Here is a 24,642-nt window from a genome sequence, read left to right on the forward strand (position 1 = left end):
ACCAGATGTAGGAAGTGATTTCTGACTTGTAGGGGCGATAATATTCCTACAGCCCAGAAGCTGGAGACACACAGCACCCCCTGCCTCTGTCCGAGAAGAGAATCAGGAAGGAGGAGAGAGAAGCTGCAGCCCTGACTACCTGACCTCCTATCTACTTATTGAGGTGCTTCAGGGGCCTCCTGTTCTGCCTTCTGCCAAGTGATGTGAGTGGTAGGGGGCCCTCATGGTAATGGGGGCCCTGGGCAATTGCCCAGTTTGCCCTCCCCCCACAATCCAGCCCTGGTTGTGAATTTGATATTAGAAGGTCTAAATATTTGAAACTATACTCTATATATAACCAAGGCAACACCTGGGCAGTAGTGTTCCAGTACCTACCTCCCACTCAGGGACTATCGTGTGAAAAGTAATGGATAAATCCACATTATAGTCTCAGCCTATGTAAAAAATATTTTTTATTACAAATTACATCAAATTAAACAGAAATATACACTTTTATTCTCTAGATTTATTACAAATGCAAAAAATTCTGAGCCGCGGACAACGATATAAAACTACTGGCACAAACTTTCGTTAACTTTTCCATAAAAAAAATTCGATAACATCGGGTAAAACTACTTTGCAGATAAATGTAGTAAAAATCTCCAAAAAAATAAAATAATTTTTGTAAGTCAAAGTATATAATGTATTTTTCTATTGGAGTGTTGTTGTTGTTTTTGTTGCTAATAATTGTAGGATTCGTAGTAAATTTTGGAAGATCATTTTATACTTGTAGTACTACTGATTGATCACTAGTGGCAGCAAATATTACTTCTGGATATCAAAGCTGTAATTTGGTGCATTGTAAAACACTGTTTTTTTTTTTTTAAGATCATAACTAAAAAACAAAAATAAAAGTTCTAAAAGTTGACGACTCGTTTTTCTTACCAGAAGAGAAACTCTTCAATGTTTTAATCTTCTTCAACGGAAGTGTGACAACCGGAAGTGAGGTATGACTAAGGACCCACGGATGGGGTCTGAAACGCGCAACCTGTGTTTTTCCCTGTGATCACTTTTAACTTTGATGTTTTTTCAATAAAATTTTTTTCCTGATTTTACCAACCCCTTGCCTGATGCTGATGGACCTTTCGATTTTTGTGTGCCGTGACAACCGCAATGTTTGGGTCCGTGACAAACATTGTGGCTTCGAGTCCCGATCATGGGTGCTAACTCTTTAAGTGTTCCTAAGTGCTGTGCAAGCAGCCTTTAAAGGGTTAAAAAACGCACCGGTAACATCAGTGTGGGTTAGCGTTCAGATGAACCCAAACCTCAACAGTTCCACTCATCCATAGTGACAAGCCCTTTACATACACACTCCCCGGCCAGTTATGAGACATTATAAGGCAAAGCTCGATTGACTTGACTTGACCTTATTTTGAAAGACTCTTCTGAAGATCTGAAGAGTCCTGTAGATCAAACTGGTAAAGACACGGCCAAGTCTTACGATGTCATATTTGGTACCAAAATTATGCATGAAAAAGCATTAGGATGAGGTCATGAGTGTCGAAGGGAGGTTGAGTGTTTGATTCATCAGATGGTTTTTAGATGGTCTGGAATTGTCATCAGAGGCAGTAGAATTGGTTCACCAACACCACAATAAACGGCGAAGAGCAAAGGTGAAATTCACCAAGATCAACTTCCAGAAACCCATCATGACCTGTGAGACATTTTCAATCATTCTGAATATTTTGGTCATCAACACGACAAAGACCAAGATTCAACAACTACCCACTATGACCTGTTCAGATTGTGAAATTTTCAATCCTTCCAGAGATCTACAAGATCAAAATGGCAACTAACATCGATCATCTACCCTTGAAGCCGTCATGACCGGTGCAAGATGTAAAAATCATCAATCATTCCGGAGATCAAGGTCCTCAAAAAGTCAAACATCGGAGATGTGTCAAGTATTGTTGACTATTGAAATTGATGAAGGTATAAAATAAGACTAAAAAAGAAACATTTTACAATTTTAGGATGTTTTCAGCAAGACAAGTCAAACATTCGGACGGTTGGTTGAGGTTTTGGTGTGGTTTGATGTGATGGACACCATTAATATTTAGAATTCAACTCAAATAAGTCTTCACAGTTGTCCAGATTTTGGTTACAAAAGGGAAGTCATCATTTAGCCTCTTCAAACCTTCTTCCTCAGTTCCAAAGATGACATTTTTTTCCAGGTGGTCCTTCTCAAGCCTCGTGGTCAGATCCACCACCTTCCTTTAAAATGAACCTTTAAATCAAATCTACATGACTATTCATACGTTCCTTAACAATTTGGGGCTGATGTGATTAAGTCCATAAGTGAAAGATTTTTCTTTGGTAGCAAAATTCGATAATATTTGAGTACAAAAAACATCAAAGACTTGTGAATATTTACAAAAAGACAAATCAAAAACTTTGGAGAACAGGACTAAAAAAAAGTTGATTTACAAAAATGATTTGACTATAATTATCGGGGAAATAAGCAGCTGTGAGGATTGATTGTCATCTCTTTAGTTTGGCATCAATTATTTTGATGTAGGCCTTCGGAGAACAATTTAGCAACAGAATATAATTCAACTTTTTGATACTAACATCAACATGTCCACACCAGGAATATCAAGGAGAGCAGCAACGCGTGAAGTTTGGATGACTGAAAATGCAGACGGACCATGATGGAGACAGTTGAGCTTGACTTGTATGGGCAATAAAAGTCATGTTCTTGTGAGACTATCTAAAGCTTCTGAGATAGTTCTCACCTATCTGTAGATCTATACATATGCGTTCTTCCCATACTTGGAGATACTGTTGCTGGATTCATATCGAGGCAGCGCAGCTTGAGGGGCAGCCTTAGATGAGGATTGGGCATTTGCTGGACGGTAGTTGTAGGTGTATTTCCTGCAGAAACATATAGCATAATATTATAATACTCAGCCTGACCTAAGCTTGGGTTGTATGTAGACAATTATGTGTGCTGGAGAATATTTCTATTTTAAAGGGGTTTTCCCACAAAACAAGTTAGGCCCTATCCACAGGACAGTGATGAGACCCCCACAGATAATGAGAACAGGGAATTTTTGTACCCCCAGTCACCCCTTGAGATGACCGGAGCAGCTGCGCACTCTGCAATCTCTCTTAGCTCCATAGAAGTGAATGGGGCAACCCTGACACGCGCAGCCGGACATCTCAAGGAGCGACAAGGGATCAGACTGGGGTACATTGGACATAGCGATCTGTGGGGGTCTTATCACTGAGACCCCCACGATCAGCAAATTAGGTCCTATCCTGTGCATAGAAACTAACTTGTTTAGTGCGAAAACCCCTTTATTTAAGAATTATGGTGACTCTCTATTAAACTTCCATGGCTTGCTGTATCTCCTTGAGAGAGGAGAGAGCTGCATCTTTGTACTTACTTGTTGGCTTTGGCCACTTGTTTGTATGAGCAGCACATCACTCCTCCACCAACAACGTCCAGAAGGGCACCTGACCAGCCGAGATAAAGTGCTGGACCAATCTCATATCTGTAAAAAAAGAAAACCCACATCTCAACGGTGGAAGAAAGCAGGATGGAGCACCAATAAATGTCCTTTCAAAATGGGGGTCAGGACTATATCTTGTCTAGTATGAAGACCAGCTGGTGGGCCAACTTGGCTTTGATAATAAGCTGTGAAGCCTATACCGAGGGCCAGGTCAGGACATAATCGGACAGAACACTTGGAAACTACTGCCAAGGCCAAAAGCCATTTTGTTGGATCAGTTTGTTTTATTGATGTAGGTTAACTTATAGGAGGGCTAAATAGCCTATAGATAATCAGTACATACTTGGTGCCAGGGAACAAGGGGTTGAAGAAATCTTTGGTAATGTTGAAGGCATACCACGAGACAGAGATCCCGGCACAGATACCTGAAGAAAAAACATTGAGTGAATTGAAAATTATATTAGAAATCTATCGAAAAGTGAAGCTCCTTGGCAGAACCAAGACCCATTTATACCAGGAGCATGACATATGGAGGCAATCATGGATGGGTTTTCTTGTTGGTCACTTGTATTTCTTTGGAATTTACAGAAATCATTTTGGAAAATTGTAAATTATCTCACCTGCAAATATCGAGATGGCTCCAGACGCAGTTGAAAGTTTTCCTTTCAGTGCTATGTTACCTTCTGCAACCTTCGTGCACTGAAGCCCAAGCATCCCCAACAAGCATGCAAAGAAACCAAAGACCAATGCGGTAATCATCAGAGCCCTGGAAGCCTGAATGTATCCTGTGAAGGCAATCAGAAGGATCCTTAAGAGATTCCACCAATAATTCTCCATATAAAGATCATTACTGTATAACATCACGATGACCTCCTATCGTCCATAGAAGGTTGATGGACTTTTGAAGAACATTGTTTTTTCTTCCTTGTTTTGCCACTCCTACTCGCAGGAAAAGTTGATGAGAACTAAGGAGATTTTAAGTAGAGAACGAAACTATACACCTAAAGTTATGATGGTATCATCCATGACAGAGGCCCGTAGGCTTCACAATGTGAAAGTGGTCTCCTCAAAACCTAAACCATGAACTTCTCAAGTGTCCCCAAAGAATTCCGAAGAAGTCTCTTAAAATGTCTTCACTCAATGTCGATAACAAAGTCGAATAGGGACCTCCAAATGTCTACATCACCCCTTTTTTGTCTTCTGGAGTTAACTCTACCCAAAAGCAGCCTGAAAACTCAACCCCTGTCTTTCTTTCACAAAATATATGACCGTCACTACTTAAATAACACTTAAAAGTTACAGAGATCCTGGACGAGCATTTGAAGGCTTTAGGATGCTAAATCTCGAGACTTTATTCTTTATTCCACCCATCATGGGACCTTCCAAGACGTAAAGACCAAAGGCTTACAGTTAATTAGTGATGTATCACAGTAATTTCACTTTAAAGTGCTATTCCACTGACTACCTCACAAAGATAGAGCCGCAGCTTAGTAGTGTAATGTGACACATTGCCTCCTGACTATCATTCCTGATTGTGATCATTGGCTCCTTTATTGGAAAATCTACAAATTGCACTGATGTCGAAACACTCTCATATCTTGGCCTTCATCCAAACACCTGCTTTCACACTTGTGCGGGTTGTTCGTATCACCTTCGTTTAGGTATGTTATGATGCTCCATGATTGTCCTATACATCCCCTGTGGGATGTGGAAAATTGAAAGGGAACCTATCATAAGATTTTCACTAATAAATCTAATGTACTTTATTAACTCTGGCCAACACTGCATAGTTCCTATCCCCATACAATTAGCTTTGTAAGCCTACCTGGTACCCTGCATGAGTTATTCATGCTGGGTAGTGTCTCTCTCAGCTCATGTCTCCTGACATGTCCCTCATCCCCTCTCCCTTCTGCTCAGTGAGTCATCCTCTGCTCTGCCAAAAGGAAGGACTTTTGATGAAGCTCCTTTTGGCAGGTAGGCTTACAAAGTTCATTTTCTGGGGATAGGAACTATGTATTTTTAGCTAAAATCAGTGTGGATACAAGTATAGGGCTATGGTTTGTTGGTGAAAATTTGGTGACATGTTCCCTTGAAGGAACGTAAAGATTACTTTGAATCTCATGGGAAGGCTGGACCACAGCTCAATTCAGCTTCACTTTCCTAAAGGTCAATTAAAGAGGGTTTGAAAATGGCAAACCAGTCAGAGAGCCCTAGCACCCTTCCCCTCTACAATGGATGGGAATTACAAGAGTGGGCTTGTTCCATCTTGCTTCGTAATGGAACTAGTAGAGTCCAGCATGATGTCACATGGAATCATACAAAGTTCTCAGATGAGATCTGAGGCCAGTGTTACTATAGTGAGATCTCACTGTCCAGTCTATGTTAAAGTTCTTACACACGGGAATGTATCATCAGGTGTGACCTTGCAGACAGCAGACAGTGTTAGGTATTGTCCTTGGAGATGTATAAAATCATATTTTTTTGTATGTTATTAGTAGCAGCTGAACTATGAAAAATGTAGTTTTATTCCAGGATTGTAGCTTCTCCAAATGCACTAGTGGCGTGTCCTCACATTGCTGTGATCTGAGACCTCTGCACTTCTGTAGCCATAAGCCAGAACCCTGCTACAACTTTTACTCAGAGCAATGGGTGGAACTCTAAAGCAGAGCATTGGAGAGAGCCAAGCGCAAAGCTGTGTAGGCTACAATCCTGGAATATAAAATTGCTGCTACTACCAAAAATAAAGCAAAGATATGATTATACAGCTGTCTTATTTTACGAGAAACTTTGCATGGTCAGTACTATAACACTGCTGACAGATTCCCTCTAAGCAGGCTTGCCTGAGACTTGGGTCATCGATGCTGCATTATACAGTGTTGGCACAGCTGCCGTTCACACAGTACGTGATGTGCTTTAAAAGAAGGATTAAGCCGCAATTATTCTGATTAATGGCCTCATTGAAAACTTCTCCACTTTCAGCCCTGAAAACTTCAGAGGTAATGAGCTGGAAACATATAACCTCCTCCCCCCGTTATATCACGTTGCCACCAATGATCAGTATTAAGAGTTACCTCCCGGAACCACTTCACAACGATAGTTCACAGGACTCTTCTATATAACAGCACAGCTGAGCTTGATCCATAACCCAAACCATCGATAAGGTCTCATGACTTCCAGTGTCCGTGTATATCTACTCATATAAGTTCCCCGACCCCTGGTGCTCCACACCGGCAAACTATGAAAGGTTGTGATCCAGATCCTCAACACAGATCACCAGCAGATCATTGTCCGCATGGACACCCAACCAGCAGGAGGCAATAGTGAGGTGTCAGGTTCTGATTCTCGAAAATAAACATCAGAACAGAGAACGCAGCTCTGGTTGTATCCGGAGTATTGTGCCATGATGGAAAAATTTACCCGTTATTACTTATTGCCAATAGACATAAAGTGTCTCGGGTCAGAGGTTTGCCTATCAGCAGATACCTCGGCGATATCACAATTTTTATGGCATGATAATATTTGAGTAATATTTTATGAACTATAAGACCAATATTCCCTTCTAGCTACCTGGATGATAAGATAAGGTCAACCTACTAAACATGACGAGGCAGGACCTGGTTCTGTGCCTTTGCTATGAAGCATCAGGTATGCTGTGAAGGTTGGCATAACCGGTCACATAGGTCATTATGGTTACCTAATAAACCCAATTGCTGAATTAATAAATTAATATGGTTTAAAGGGAACCCACCACCACAAATCTACCTATAAAGGTAGATCGGGTGGTAGGTGGATCAATGGGACGTGAGGATAGCCCTTTTAAGGGCTAATCCTCACGTCCCCACACTTTTTTGTTCATTTTTATTAAACTTGTATGCAAATTTACTTATGCAGCTACTGGGGCGTGGAGTAGCCGCATCTGAGGTTACACGAGGCGGCTACTCCATGCCCCGGTAGCCTCTTTTCCCCTCCTACTCGCCATCTTCAGCGCGCAGCTACGCGGAGCTGCGCGCCCTCGTCCGGCATTCCTGCCGTCTGCGCATGCGCAGAAGAGCAGGCCCGCGCCTGTTTCGGAGCAGTGACCGCGCAGGCGCCGAAGATGGTGAGTAGGAGCGGAAAAGAGGCTACCGGGGCGTGGAGTAGCCGCGCCATGTAACCTCAGATGTGGCTACTCCATGCCCCAGCAGCCGCATAAGTAAATTTGCATACAAGTTTAATAAAAGTTAACAAAAAAGTGTGGGTACGTGAGGATTAGCCCTTAAAAGGGCTATCCTCACGTCCCATTGATCCACCTACCACCCGATCTACCTTTATAGGTAGATTTGTGGTGGTAGGTTCCCTTTAAGTTGGTGTTTGATATTTGATAAAATATACTTCCCAAGGAGGACCAGATGTGACCTCCATGGCCAATGTAACCTCTATCGATTTCCCAGGCTGGGTTGTCACTGGCTTTGGATTGGGATATGAGGGTGACCTGGGCTTTCGTCCTCATTAGTCATATTGGTTCAGAGCTAGAACTTATGTTTGTTTTATTTAGTTTGTCCATTCAAGCTTTGGGTCTACATCGGAAAGGTTCTGTGTCAACCAGAATATAGACTGAAGTCTATTTAGCTGCATGGAGTCAAGACTAGTGATGCTTTCCACCATTCTCTCCAAGGTATTGTGGTACCACTTCTCATTTAGGACATGAGAGTTTAGTACGGTGATCTGTCCAGAAGGTCATCTCTCATCTCTTCCCATTCCAGTGATCAATGCCATTGGAAGACCTCAGATCCATGGAGCAGTGATGTTTGACCTTTTGAGGTTGAGTGCCAAAACTACAACTAAAACCCATTAATTTATCACAAAGTGCCAACATGGAAATGTAAGAGCTATGTCCCTAGTCCCATGGGAGTGACCAACAAGCAGTGGGGCAGACATGTATGATGTCCGGAGGGGGGAAGCGATGTTGGGAGGAGACATAGTAGGTATTTTTAATGTTAAATCGATGCATGATGGAGCTGTTTCCCGAGGGTGAGGGGGAAACTTCAGGTGATATCACCCTGGTCACATGACATGCACAGTTGTATGGAGGTTCATAATTCTTCCTTAATGTTTACAGACATTTGAGTGATCAGGCGACTGTCCGTTTCTTTCTCCCCTTGATAATAACACACTCCCCCCTTGATAATAACACATGACACAAGGAGCTTCCATGCCATTGGGGATGGGTAAGTCCCAACTCTTTAAGGATTTATCACTTTGTATTTGTTAACTTACTCCTACTTCCAACCCTTGACTAACTACATCTCCATCCAATGGCTTTACTTGGGGCCAGTTGATGGCTATTGGTGATCGCAACTTAGGAATCTGACAACAAAGTTCTTACCGTAACCTAATGGGAGCTTAGGATGCAAAATGTAGGTATTCCATAGACTCTGTACCCCATTCTAGGCAATGCCCGATATACCATACCATAATGCCCATCTCATGTTGTCTTCATGCAAATATGTCTTAAGAAATGTATTCTTCTTCACAAAACTTCAAAAATGAAGTTCCAGCATGAGAAATATTAAACTTTTTTTAGAATAGGTCTATTAAAAGCATATCGTGAAAGACCCATTTCCGGCATGAGGTCAAAGCTTAGAGCTAGGACTAAGGCCATCAGTTCCCGAAATATGTCAGTAGGATCTTTTTCATGAACTTTTGTGAATGGTTCTTCCACTTGGTTTCAGTCCGGCTCTACGCTCCATTAATTAGTGTACTGGAGCCTTTGACATGTTCTAGCGAAGGTTGAGCCAAAGTCTTTTTTTTCTCTACATAAAGTCTTAATATGCTACGGTAACTTGATGGACAGGTTGGGCACCACAATTACCTGAAAATCCTATCACCCATTATGGCAGAACTTTGGACACAGAATCACTGGCACACAACAACGTAATTATGGCAATAATAAGCTTAATAGATCTAACAGGTTTCTATGAGGCACGTTAAGTCCTTTCTCAGTAGGTAATTTGCTCCCGGAGGCTCCTGCAGATAAGGTGACCTGCCCGATTTTACATGGAGGAGCTTTCTCTATTGTTGCCGGCAGTGTCGTTACCAGGTACGATACTCTTTCTTGCCATTCAGTTAACAAATATCCACCTGAATGGATTGATATGCATTCAGGGGATAATCTTTTTGCGGCCTACACTGGAATGTGCTGGAACGTTGCCCTCAGACATGTCCAGTACCGAGTGATCATTAGTAATCTCTGTGTATATATGGCAAACAGGTTAATCTTCATCAGCATTTCATAAACCGTCTGACACTTACAAGGTAATGACAAGGAAACCCAACAGAATTTCTTTGATGAAGTACTGCCAGATTTCCCATGACACCAAATCTTAATCAAGTTTATGGGGGGGAATTATAATTTTATGTTTGTGTTTGTATTCTAAGTTTACAAAGTCCAATTGTAGAGTTTTTCTTGGTCTTCTCTTCCTCTTGTACAAACTGCAAAATGTTTTGTTCCAGATCATGATTTAAATAGATTTTGTAGAGTTTCTTCTGGAGCCACCGGTACATGTACAGCCTCAAGATGCTGAACTGCGTCCAGGCCTTCCTAATACCACAGTATAGTTACTAAAATCCAAGCAGTGTCAGATAACGCTCATCGAGACTACAAAACCACAATAGATGGCTACACGAAGAGAGGAAAATGTGTAGGGACATTAAGTCCTGGAAGATCGGAGTGTTCTGTATAGTAACCTTGAAGACATGTGATATATCGTCAGAGGGTTGGACATAACAGGCTACATGGTTGAGTCGGAATTCATCTGGGAACAGAGAAAAAGTTGATCTAAAAACATCCCCAAATGTTTTCTTCAACCAGATTAATGGAAAGTCTAGTTATAGTAGGGGGGGGGAGGTAATAAGATATAACTGGGGGAATATTCTTAGGTAACTTCTTTTTACATATTAAGAAAGCGGAGAGGAACTATTACTAAATTACCTAATATCCTGCCCCCCCCCCCCCACACACTTACACATTACAAGATCTTGACGTAATGTGGCCGGCCCCTTTAAAGCGTATCAAGTGACAACAAGCCCAAAGACCCCGCTGCCACTTAGGAAAATATTTCTATTCATTTTATATATGTCTAAAGAGAATCTATATATTTTTTTGTTTGTGTTTTTTCCATTTAAAATTTTTTAGTTGAAATGGAAAACCATTGGGAAGCTGGAGAGAAAAAAAAGGAAATGTTTTCCAGTTCAGCTGTGACGTCAACACTCCCATTTCTGTGACCACTAAGGCCACTGATCGGTGGTCACATGACTGCAGACACATCCGGCCCAGCTGTGAACATCAACACCAGAGGCAAAGCTGAGAGCCGGAGCAGGTAAGTATCTCCAGTAGGAGACCATAATGGGTGCAGAAAATGTGAAAGTGCCTGCATGTGAGCTCCTTATTGAAGCACTTGTGCGCTATATTGATTCAAATTATTTTTTGTAAGGGGGGGGGGGAAGAGAGAAAACAAATTCTGTAATTGATTTTTTATTTTTTTTTGTTTCCTAAGTCATATGTTATCTTTATGTTATCTACAGGTCAGTCAGATTACGGCGATTCCAAATTTCAATATATCTTTTCTTAAGTTTTATTAATTTTGTAGAGTAAAACCTCATGTTGGAAACAATCCATCCTTTTTGCATCACAATTTTCCAGGTGGCAGAACACATTTCCTTTTTGGTCCACAGAGCCGGTTGAGAGTTTGTTTTATCCTGGACATGCTAGTCCCATTTTTGTATATAATCATATTTTGTGGTTTGGTGATTAAAACCACCAAAAATGAAATACGGAACCAAACTTTGTGGCTCAGTTCCACTCAACCCTAATGACGGGTCAGAATGGAGCAGTTTGGTCACATGACTCTATAGTACAGGACATATAGTTATTTAGCTGTTTTACTTCCCAAGGCAGTTTCCTGCAGCAGGACCGGTGTTAGAGCCATCGAGGACAGATATGTAGATGCCCACCCAATACTTACAGGGGATTTCAGCAATGCCAGGAAGAGTATTCTTTCCTGAGATCTTACCCTTATGTTAAGTATCCTATGTAAACGTGTGAGTTGCTTAAAGATCGGTATTATTCACTCCACAGGGGAAATCAGGCCATACTCTTGTCTTGCTTGAAGCAAGATACCGACCTGTGATTTTGAGACCTTGGTTTTGACACTGCTGGTGGAAGGGAAGGGATGAGATATTATGGTGATGCTTTGATTGCAATGACTGGGACCAATTGCGGAGTGCGGATGCCGACTTGGATGCTGGAGTTAGTTTGGTGAATTTCCGCACAATCGGTATTGTGCCATCCAAATAACAAGCCTTGGGTTACAGCCGAGCTGAAAAAATTCAAAAAACTTATGAGAAACAAAGTATTGTTTTTTTTTTTTTTTTTTAAAAAGGGGATGCGCTTTGTTGAAGGTAGCGCAGAGGAAACAGAAGTTTAAGATCAGGGAATGCAAAAAGAAATAAATATGAGAAAGGAATAGAAATTGGAAGATACATTAGAAACACAGGAAATGTATGGTTACGGCAGGAATGAAGAAGATACCAGGTGCCAGGTCAAGCAGAGATATGGGTGACCTCTTTACGGGGTTTAATGCTGGGTTTTACAGACGAGGCTGCACTAGATACAGGTTTAAATATGGTCTCTGTAAGATGCTGAGCCACACAACTTGCCGATAGTGAACAAGACAGTAGAGGTTCAGCATTTGTTAAGGGGTTTTGTCAGGGCCAGGTGTCAGCCAGACAGAAGTACTTGTTCTACAAATTATACACTTTACAAAGTTTGTTTGTTAGAGAATGTGCCGAATCTTTGGCGGTAGAGCCACATGGACCCCCTTCAATCTGCATGTAGAAAGGACAATTCACATGCCACGATTCACCTGCTGAGTAAGGTGGTGATGGCCATGGAGTCGGAGAATAGTAATGTTTGTATTACCATTTTCGATCTAAATAACGCATTCAACATCGTCCGTCCATGTATCCAAGGTAAAACATTATCATCAATGAATGTAGCAGACAATAAATTGGATGCAGGATCACCTAGTGGATAGGCCCCAATCAGTCAAACTAAGGACAACAATGGCAGACAAAGTCTCATTGAATGTTCCTCGGGGCGAGGTCCTCTCCCCATTTTTGTTCAGTGTCTATACAGTGGATGTTCAGGAAAATAACAATGTTTTTTTCAAAATATTCTCACACCAAACCATTGTTGTTGGATGTACTGAAGAAAATGATGGGTCAGACTATGGAGATCGAGTGTGGCCCACTACATTGACCGATGGAGCAAAGAGGACTTCAAATAAATGCCACTAAGACTAAGGAATTAGGACGATGAGAGATTTTACCTACAATGAGCGATTGTGGACAATCCGTGTCATCATGCAATTATGACCCAAAAGAGCAGATCTAGAAAGAAGATGGTGGGACTTTTCATTTCCACATTTTGTGACCTTTGACTCCAAAGCTCCTACACCAAGTTCCTACATGTTGGTACCATAGACACCATGACCTGCATTTGGCTTTTCTCCTTGCGTGGCACAAGGTCTAGTTACAGTGAAGACTCCTACTCATTTTCAATGGAAGCCGCAGTTGTGATATACAACCATTACATGGACTTGGACCCAACTACTCTTGGCTCCATTTCTCAGTGTAAACTGTGTATGGCACAAAACATCTGATTGGAGCAGAAGCCAGGTGTCTGCCTATTCCTGGCAAACTCCTTTAATCAAGCAATCCAACTCATCCGAGGTGGAAGTATAGGAAGCACAAACAACAGAGCAGAAAGTCCTACATCCATAAAAATCCACCACTTTATTTCACGTCCATAAAATCCACAGGTCGAGAACAACCACTTATGTAATAAAGTGTTAATGGCTCTAAGCATATGGTTGATATATCACTAAACGTTGAGTAAGTGACGGCACTTTTTAGGTAAAGGATATCAGGAACCTTGTTGGATATAATATAACTCTGCAGGAGGAGGTTATGGCGGAATGTTTTATGGCCCTCATCTATACCCGATGTTGGATATAAGACCAGAAGGAAAGGGTTCGGCGGCTCCTCTTGTGTAGTGTGTATAGGGACAATCCCGAAGAGCATTAGCAGGAGGGAGATTTATTAGACAAATATGAATGTTAATATGAGAAGCTCTGGGAGTTGGATGGAGAGCGCTGTTGACCGAGTCTCCAAGCTTCGCCAGAAGATCACAGGGATTGGATTACAGAGCAGACATTTACATTTCCAACCTTCTGCCAAATCAAGGCTCTACATAAACCTAACACCGGCCCAGCTCTAGGTCTGGGGAAATGTTTTCACAGCGACAGTGGTCGTCTGCCAATGTTATGATCCGGTCATAATAAGTTATTAAGCTAATCTTCATAAAACCATTAGTGTAGACAGAGTCATAAGTGTCTGATAACAAGCAACAAATATTCCAATGAGGTCATGAATAAGAGAGTCTAGAGCTAGGACAGGCTTGCCGAAACGTGCTCTGTGCCTACTGGAGCTGGACTGTCTGCTCGGCTGCCCCTTACTTCATGGAGACCATACAAAGAGGAGAAGTTGGTACAAACCATGGTCCACCTGGACTTTCAACTTCATGGCATATAATAGTGGTTTTCAAAGGAGTCTGAAGCAGGTTTTTCTTGGATCTTTACAAGCTTTAGGATATCTTCACACTCAGCAGAATGGCTGCGGGATGTAACCCTGAGGTGTATAGAGATGGAACTAGGGGTCAGAGCTTATCCCTTACAGATTATAAGGGGTTGGCAGCTCATCGCTCCTCATATTTGTGCAACAGATACTTATATATCTATACAGGAGCCATTCAAAGGCCTTTGAAATATCTTCCAAAGGTCCTCAAGCTGCTGCACTTCACTAGAGAAGAGACAATAGATATGTGTCATGTACCATAAGTATGTGATTTACTGGGTGTGATTGACAGTATGTGTAATCATATGTACAGTATGAGCAGATCACAGTACTACTACCTCTATTATTTGGCATACATGGGCACAGCACAGTAGTACTACTACTCTAATCCACAGAGACTGCACGTGAGGATACGGAGCAGAGCGAGGACTGCAAGACTGCTGCAAGGTGCATGAGAGCTGATAAGTGCAGAGTTTTGTAGAAAAAAACATAGTTTGGGTAACAGACTTAGTCCATTTAGTCCTATAGGGCCAGTACTATTATTGTATTTGTTTTGTTTTTATTGCTACTAAGGGTTTTGTACTCTCTGTGGTCTTCCCCATTTGAGTAGACGCTCCATGGACATGGCTGCCAAGTGTGTGCCTTGTGAAATGTATATAAGCCTTGGACAGCTGTTTGAGAGTGAATAAGTTTGCACCAGATGCACGTTGTGTATTTGGAAACCCAGGTTCTGGATCTGAACAGTCAACTGGCAACAGCTGCAGGAGCAGGGCCTAAATCTAAAACAGCTGGCACTGGCCAGGGTCAGTGAGGATGAAGAGGGTATAGGGGACAGCTGGCAGTGGTCGGGGTCAGTGAGGATGAGGCGGGTGGAGGGGGACAGCTTGCACTGGCCGGGATCAATGAAGATGAGGGTGGAGGGGCACACCTGGCATTGGCCAGGGTCAGTGAGGATGAGGAAGGTGGAGAGGGACAGCCGGCACTGGCCGGGGTCAATGAGAATGAGGAGAATGGAGGGGGACAAGCTCAGGGCTCACAGGCTGGTAGCTGGATAACAGTAGAGGGGAAAGTGCCAGGAAGGCTAGTCCTGAGCTTGGTGGTAGGAAATTCTATAATTAGGAGCATGGATATCTGTTACCCGGACCGTGAATGCAGAAAAGTATGTTGTCTTCCGGATGCTCAGGTTCAACATGTTGCGGATTGGATAGACTGCTGGGTGAGGCTGGAGAAGATCCACCTTTCATGGTCCACATCAGTACCAATGGCAAAGTCAGTGGGAGATGGAAGGTGCTTAAGAATAATTTGAGGGAACGCTCAAATCCCGGACCTCCAAGGTTATGTTTCCAGAAATCCTACCCTTGCCATGAGCGTCACTAGAGAGACAGCAGGAGCTTAAGGAGTTAAATTAGTGGCTTAAAAATGGTTCAGGAAGGATGGGATTGGGCTACTGTCTGCTACAGGCTCTTTGCTAGGGACAGGCTGCACCTAAGTGGGGAGGCGGAAAGATGGCTGGGCGGCTGGAGAAGCTTTTACACTAGGATGTGGGGGGTTGGGGTGGGACGACTGTACAGATAGAGAAGACAGAACAATGGATAAAACAAGCAAAAAAGGGAAGGAATCAAGAATACAAGTAGACAAAATAAATCTATAGGGGAAACCATATAAAGTGCATGCACACTAATGTCAGAGGCCTCACAAACATGATAAAGAGGGTAGAGATGAAGCCCGTCCTGCGACATGACATCGGTGCCGCAAATCAGAATGTGGAGTCCCTATGGGTGGAGATAAGGGGAGGAAAAAGAATAATAAAAGTCGATGAATGTGGCTTCAAAGCACAAGGAAGGACTTATCATGGGGGACTTCAATTACCCAGATTTTTTGTTAACGAAAGACAATTACCTTTCACTACTAGTCCTGGAGCCAACGAGAGGGGGGGGGGGCATTGCTGGACCTTATCCCAACCAACATCAATAACTTTAAATTATTTTTCAATGTGACTTTCAAAAGAGGCAACTGGAACTCTGAACTTTAAAATTGAAAATTTTCAATGGAAGGACCTTAAGATCATAATCTGGGACAATGGGGCATTTCCTTGTGCCAGTTTTCTGTCGGACTTTGCACGTTCTTTCTAGTGCACACTGCTGCACAGGTATTAAGGTGTCTGCACAGGTATTTCTGTCACATGTGACTCTTTTGTGGTGCGGCTGCACTATTCTTCATGCGACACAAGTAAGGGGGCGGTTGCTCTTAGTAAATGTACAATGTTATATTCTCAAAAATGAAAGTACCAAAAATAAATGGGATGTTTTTAAAAATATTCTAAAAAGTTCCTGTGAAAGACATATACCATATGGGAATAAGCATAATAGAAACAGGAAAACACCAATGTAGTAACTAGTATTGTACTGTGTGGGCCCTCTGAGGAATAATGAGGGGGGGATGAGGATTAAGCTGGGGGTCATGGATGGAGGGGGATGAGGAATAACCTGGGGGTCATGGTGGAGGGGAATAAGGAATAACCCGGGGGTCATGGTGGAGGAGAATGAGGAATAACTTACTATCACCATAGACAGGGGGCATCTTCTACACCTAGAGGAGAGGAGGTTCTACTATCACCATAGACAGGGGCATCCTTTACACCTAGAGGAGAGATGGTTCTACCATCACCATAGACAGGAGACATCCTCTACACCTAGAGGAGAGGAGGATCTACCATCACCATAGACAGGGGGCATCCTCTACACCTAGATGAGAGGAGGTTCTACCATCACCATAGACATGGGGCATCCTCTACACCTAGAGGAGAGGAGGTTCTACCATCACCATAGACAGGGGGCATCCTCTACACCTAGATGAGAGGAGGTTCTACCATCACCATAGACATGGGGCATCCTCTACACCTAGAGTAGAGGAGATTCTATCATCACCATAGACGGGGGCATACTCTACACCTAGAGGAGAGGCAGTTCTACCATCACCATAGACAGGGGGCATCCTCTACACCTAGAGGAGAGGAGATTCTACCATCACCATAGACAGGGGACATCCGCTACACCTAGAGGAGAGGCGGTTCTACCATCACCATAGACAGGGGACATCCTCTACACCTAGAGGAGAGGCGATTCTACCATCACCATAGACAGGGGCATCCTCTACACCTAGAGGAGAGGAGGTTCTACCATCACCATAGACAGGGGCATCCTCTACACCTAGAGGAGAGGAGGTTCTACCATCACCATAGACAGGGGACATCCTTTACACCTAGAGGAGAGGCGGTTCTACCATCACCATAGACAGGGGGCATCCTCTACACCTAGAGGAGAGGCAGTTCTACCATTACCATAGACAGGGGGCATCCTCTACACCTAGAGGAGAGGCAGTTCTACCATCACAATAGACAGGGGACATCCTCTACACCTAGAGGAGAGGAGGTTCTACCATCACCATAGACAGGAGGCATCCTATACACCTAGAGGAGAGGAGATTCTACCATCACCATAGACAGGGGGCATCCTCTACACCTAAAGGAGAGGAGATTCTACCATCACCATAGACAGGGGGCATCCTCTACACCTAAAGTAGAGGAGGTTCTAGCATCACCATAGACAGGGGACATCCTCTACACCTAGAGGAGAGGAGGTTCTACCATCACCATAGACAGGGGACATCCTCTACACCTAGAGGAGAGGAGGTTCTACCATCACCATAGACAGGGGACATCCTCTACACCTAGAGGAGAGGAGGTTCTACCATCACCATAGACAGGGGGCATCCTCCACACCTAGAGGAGAGGCGGTTCTACCATCACCATAGACAGGGGGCACCCTCTACACCTAGAGGAGAGGAGGCTCTACCATCACCATAGACAGGGGTATCCTTTACACCTAGAGGAGAGGCGGTTCTACCATCACCATAGACAGGGGGCATCCTCTACACCTAGAGGAGAGGCGGTTCTACCATCACCATAGACAGGGGACATCCTCTACACCTAGAGGAGAGAAGGTTCTACCATCACCATAGACAAGGGGCATCCTCTACACCTAGAGGAGAGGCGGTTCTACCATCACCATAGACAGGGGACATCCTCTACACCTAGAGGAGAGGAGGTTCTACCATCACCATAGACATGGGGCATCCTCTACACCTAGAGGAGAGGAGGTTCTACCACCACCATAGACATGGGGCATCCTCTACACCTAGAGTAGAGGAGATTCTATCATCACCATAGACGGGGGCATACTCTACACCTAGAGGAGAGGCAGTTCTACCATCACCATAGACAGGGGGCATCCTCTACACCTAGAGGAGAGGAGATTCTACCATCACCATAGACAGGGGGCATCCTCTACACCTAAAGTAGAGGAGGTTCTACCATCACCATAGACAGGGGACATCCTCTACACCTAGAGGAGAGGAGGTTCTACCATCACCATAGACAGGGGACATCCGCTACACCTAGAGGAGAGGCGGTTCTACCATCACCATAGACAGGGGACATCCTCTACACCTAGAGGAGAGGCGATTCTACCATCACCATAGACAGGGGCATCCTCTACACCTAGAGGAGAGGAGGTTCTACCATCACCATAGACAGGGGCATCCTCTACACCTAGAGGAGAGGAGGTTCTACCATCACCATAGACAGGGGACATCCTTTACACCTAGAGGAGAGGCGGTTCTACCATCACCATAGACAGGGGGCATCCTCTACACCTAGAGGAGAGGCAGTTCTACCATTACCATAGACAGGGGGCATCCTCTACACCTAGAGGAGAGGCAGTTCTACCATCACAATAGACAGGGGACATCCTCTACACCTAGAGGAGAGGAGGTTCTACCATCACCATAGACAGGAGGCATCCTCTACACCTAGAGGAGAGGAGATTCTACCATCACCATAGACAGGGGGCATCCTCTACACCTAAAGGAGAGGAGATTCTACCATCACCATAGACAGGGGGCATCCTCTACACCTAAAGTAGAGGAGGTTCTACCATCACCATAGACAGGGGACATCCTCTACACCTAGAGGAGAGGAGGTTCTACCATCACCATAGACAGGGGACATCCTCTACACCTAGAGGAGAGGAGGTTCTACCATCACCATAGACAGGGGACATCCTCTACACCTAGAGGAGAGGAGGTTCTACCATCACCATAGACAGGGGGCATCATCCACACCTAGAGGAGAGGCGGTTCTACCATCACCATAGACAGGGGGCACCCTCTACACCTAGAGGAGAGGAGGCTCTACCATCACCATAGACAGGGGTATCCTTTACACCTAGAGGAGAGGCGGTTCTACCATCACCATAGACAGGGGGCATCCTCTACACCTAGAGGAGAGGCGGTTCTACCATCACCATAGACAGGGGACATCCTCTACACCTAGAGGAGAGGAGGTTCTACCATCACCATAGACAAGGGGCATCCTCTACACCTAGAGGAGAGGCAGTTCTACCATCACCATAGACAGGGGACATCCTCTACACCTAGAGGAGAGGAGGACCTACCATCACCATAGACAGGGGGCATCCTCTACACCTAGAGGAGAGGCGATTCTACCATCACCATAGACAGGGGGTATCCTCTACACCTAGAGGAGAGGAGGTTCTACCATCACCATAGACAGGGGGCATCCTCTACACCAAGAGGAAAGGCGATTCTACCATCACCATAGACAGGGGGTATCCTCTACACCTAGAGGAGAGGAGGTTCTACCATCACCATAGACAGGGGAATCCTCTACACCTAGAGGAGAGGAGGTTCTACCATCACCATAGACAGGGGACATCCTCTACACCTAGAGGAGAGGAGGTCCTACCATCACCATAGACAGGGGGCATCCTCTACACCTAGAGGAGAGGAGGTTCTACCATCACCATAGAAAGGGGGCATCCTCTACACCTAGAGGAGAGGTGGTTCTACCATCACCATAGACAGGGAGCATCCTCTACACCTAGAGGAGTGGTGGATCTACCATCACCATAGACAGGGGGCATCCTCTACACCTAGAGGAGAGGAGATTCTACCATCACCATAGACAGGGGGCATCCTCTACACCTAGAGGAGAGGAGATTCTACCATCACCATAGACAGGGGGCATCCTCTACACCTAAAGTAGAGGAGGTTCTACCATCACCATAGACAGGGGGCATCCTCTACACCTAAAGTAGAGGAGGTTCTACCATCACCATAGACAGGGGGCATCCTCTACACCTAAAGTAGAGGAGATTCTACCATCACCATAGACAGGGGACATCCTCTACACCTAGAGGAGAGAAGGTTCTACCATCACCATAGACAAGGGGCATCCTCTACACCTAGAGGAGAGGCGGTTCTACCATCACCATAGACAGGGGACATCCTCTACACCTAGAGGAGAGGAGGTTCTACCATCACCATAGACATGGGGCATCCTCTACACCTAGAGGAAAGAAGGTTCTACCACCACCATAGACAGGGGGCATCCTCTACACCTAAAGTAGAGGAGATTCTACCATCACCATAGACAGGGGACATCCTCTACACCTAGAGGAGAGAAGGTTTTACCATCACCATAGACAAGGGGCATCCTCTACACCTAGAGGAGAGGCGGTTCTACCATCACCATAGACAGGGGACATCCTCTACACCTAGAGGAGAGGAGGTTCTACCATCACCATAGACATGGGGCATCCTCTACACCTAGAGGAGAGGAGGTTCTACCACCACCATAGACATGGGGCATCCTCTACACCTAGAGTAGAGGAGATTCTATCATCACCATAGACGGGGGCATACTCTACACCTAGAGGAGAGGCAGTTCTACCATCACCATAGACAGGGGGCATCCTCTACACCTAGAGGAGAGGAGATTCTACCATCACCATAGACAGGGGGCATCCTCTACACCTAAAGTAGAGGAGGTTCTACCATCACCATAGACAGGGGACATCCTCTACACCTAGAGGAGAGGAGGTTCTACCATCACCATAGACAGGGGACATCCGCTACACCTAGAGGAGAGGCGGTTCTACCATCACCATAGACAGGGGACATCCTCTACACCTAGAGGAGAGGCGATTCTACCATCACCATAGACAGGGGCATCCTCTACACCTAGAGGAGAGGAGGTTCTACCATCACCATAGACAGGGGCATCCTCTACACCTAGAGGAGAGGAGGTTCTACCATCACCATAGACAGGGGACATCCTTTACACCTAGAGGAGAGGCGGTTCTACCATCACCATAGACAGGGGGCATCCTCTACACCTAGAGGAGAGGCAGTTCTACCATTACCATAGACAGGGGGCATCCTCTACACCTAGAGGAGAGGCAGTTCTACCATCACAATAGACAGGGGACATCCTCTACACCTAGAGGAGAGGAGGTTCTACCATCACCATAGACAGGAGGCATCCTCTACACCTAGAGGAGAGGAGATTCTACCATCACCATAGACAGGGGGCATCCTCTACACCTAAAGGAGAGGAGATTCTACCATCACCATAGACAGGGGGCATCCTCTACACCTAAAGTAGAGGAGGTTCTACCATCACCATAGACAGGGGACATCCTCTACACCTAGAGGAGAGGAGGTTCTACCATCACCATAGACAGGGGACATCCTCTACACCTAGAGGAGAGGAGGTTCTACCATCACCATAGACAGGGGACATCCTCTACACCTAGAGGAGAGGAGGTTCTACCATCACCATAGACAGGGGGCATCATCCACACCTAGAGGAGAGGCGGTTCTACCATCACCATAGACAGGGGGCACCCTCTACACCTAGAGGAGAGGAGGCTCTACCATCACCATAGACAGGGGTATCCTTTACACCTAGAGGAGAGGAGGTTCTACCATCACCATAGACAAGGGGCATCCTCTACACCTAGAGGAGAGGCAGTTCTACCATCACCATAGACAGGGGACATCCTCTACACCTAGAGGAGAGGAGGACCTACCATCACCATAGACAGGGGGCATCCTCTACACCTAGAGGAGAGGCGATTCTACCATCACCATAGACAGGGGGTATCCTCTACACCTAGAGGAGAGGAGGTTCTACCATCACCATAGACAGGGGGCATCCTCTACACCAAGAGGAAAGGCGATTCTACCATCACCATAGACAGGGGGTATCCTCTACACCTAGAGGAGAGGAGGTTCTACCATCACCATAGACAGGGGAATCCTCTACACCTAGAGGAGAGGAGGTTCTACCATCACCATAGACAGGGGACATCCTCTACACCTAGAGGAGAGGAGGTCCTACCATCACCATAGACAGGGGGCATCCTCTACACCTAGAGGAGAGGAGGTTCTACCATCACCATAGAAAGGGGGCATCCTCTACACCTAGAGGAGAGGTGGTTCTACCATCACCATAGACAGGGAGCATCCTCTACACCTAGAGGAGTGGTGGATCTACCATCACCATAGACAGGGGGCATCCTCTACACCTAGAGGAGAGGAGATTCTACCATCACCATAGACAGGGGGCATCCTCTACACCTATAGGAGAGGAGATTCTACCATCACCATAGACAGGGGGCATCCTCTACACCTAAAGTAGAGGAGGTTCTACCATCACCATAGACAGGGGACATCCTCTACACCTAGAGGAGAGGAGGTTCTACCATCACCATAGACAGGGGACATCCTCTACACCTAGAGGAGAGGAGGTTCTACCATCACCATAGACAGGGGACATCCTTTACACCTAGAGGAGAGGCGGTTCTACCATCACCATAGACAGGGGGCATCCTCTACACCTAGAGGAGAGGCGGTTCTACCATCACCATAGACAGGGGACATCCTCTACACCTAGAGGAGAGGAGGACCTACCATCACCATAGACAGGGGACATCCTCTACACCTAGAGGAGAGGAGGACCTACCATCACCATAGACAGGGGGCATCCTCTACACCTAGAGGAGAGGCGATTCTACCATCACCATAGACAGGGGGTATCCTCTACACCTAGAGGAGAGGAGGTTCTACCATCACCATAGACAGGGGAATCCTCTACACCTAGAGGACAGGTGGTTCTACCATCACCATAGACAGGGGACATCCTCTACACCTAGAGGACAGGTGGTTCTACCATCACCATAGACAGGGCACATCCTCTCCACCTAGAGGACAGGTGGTTCTACCATCATTATAGACAGGGGGCATCCTCTACACCTAGAGGGGAGGTTCTACCATCACCATAGAGAGGAGACATCCTCTACACCTAGAAGGGAGGCAGTTCTACCATCACCATAGGCAGGGGGCATCCTCTACACCTAGAGGAGAGGAGGTTCTACCATCACCATAGACGGGGGGCATCCTCTACACCTAGAGGAGAGGAGGTTCTACCATCACCATAGACAGGGGGCATCTTATACACCTAGAGGAGAGGCGGTTCTACCATCACCATAGACAGGGAGCATCCTCTACACCTAGAGGAGAGGAGATTCTACCATCACCATAGACACGGGGCATCCTTTACACCTAGAGGAGAGGGGGTTCTACCATCGCCATAGACAGGGGGTATCCTCTACGCCTAGAGGAGAGGAGGTTCTACCATCACCATAGACAGGGGGTATCCTCTACACCTAGAGGAGAGGATGTTCTACCATCACCATAGACAGGGGGTATCCTCTACACCTAGAGGTGAGGAGGTTCTACCATCACCATAGACAGGGGGCATCTTATACACCTAGAGGAGAGGAGGTTCTACCATCACCATAGACAGGGGGCATCCTCTACACCTAGAGGAAAGGTGGTTCTATCATTCATAGACAGGGAGCATCCTCTACACCTAGAGGACAGGTGATTCTACCATCACCATAGACAGGAGGCATCTTCTACACCTAGAGGAGAGGCGGTTCTACCATCACCATAGACAGGAGGCATCTTCTACACCTAGAGGAGAGGCGATTCTACCATCACCATAGACAGGAGGCATCTTCTACACCTGAAGGAGACGAGGTTCTACCATCACCATAGACAGGGGGTATCCCCTACACCTAGAGGAGAGGCGATTCTACCATCACCATAGACAGGGGGTCCCTCTACACCTAGTGGAGAGGAGGTTCTACCATCACCATAGACACCGGGCATCCTCTACACCTAGAGGAGAGGAGGTTCTACCATCACCATAGACACCGGGCATCCTCTACACCTAGAGGAGAGGAGGTTCTACCATTATCACAGACAGGGGACATCCTCTACACCTAGAGGAGAGGAGGTTCTACCATCACCATAGACAGGAGGCATCTTCTACACCTAGAGGAGAGGAGGATCTACCATCACAATAGACAGGGGACATCCTCTACACCTAGAGGAGAGGAGGTTCTACCATCCATAGACAGGGGGCATCCTCTACACCTAGAGGAGAGGAGGTTCTACCATCACCATAGACAGGGGGCATCCTCTACACCTAGAGGAGAGAAGGTTCTACCATCACCATAGACACCGGACATCCTCTACACCTAGA

At 45.4% G+C, this 24,642-nt stretch overlaps 1 protein-coding gene across 1 annotated transcript in view; it reads right to left on the reverse strand.

Moving 5' to 3' along the window:
* Nucleotides 1–434: 434 nt before the first annotated feature.
* CLDN15 (claudin 15) overlaps nucleotides 435–24,642 on the reverse strand; it is a 45,305-nt gene continuing 21,097 nt past the window's right edge. The window contains exons 2-5 of the mRNA XM_072149987.1: nucleotides 4,115–4,279; nucleotides 3,838–3,919; nucleotides 3,429–3,536; nucleotides 435–2,913 (exon numbers count right to left, since the gene is read on the reverse strand). Of these exons, the coding sequence (XP_072006088.1) occupies nucleotides 2,787–2,913; nucleotides 3,429–3,536; nucleotides 3,838–3,919; nucleotides 4,115–4,279 (482 nt within the window). The 3' untranslated portion in view covers nucleotides 435–2,786. The remainder of the gene's footprint in view (nucleotides 2,914–3,428; nucleotides 3,537–3,837; nucleotides 3,920–4,114; nucleotides 4,280–24,642) is intronic.

The sequence above is a fragment of the Engystomops pustulosus genome, chromosome 4 (genome assembly GCF_040894005.1).
Source record: "Engystomops pustulosus chromosome 4, aEngPut4.maternal, whole genome shotgun sequence".
NCBI classification, from domain to species: Eukaryota; Metazoa; Chordata; class Amphibia; order Anura; family Leptodactylidae; genus Engystomops; species Engystomops pustulosus.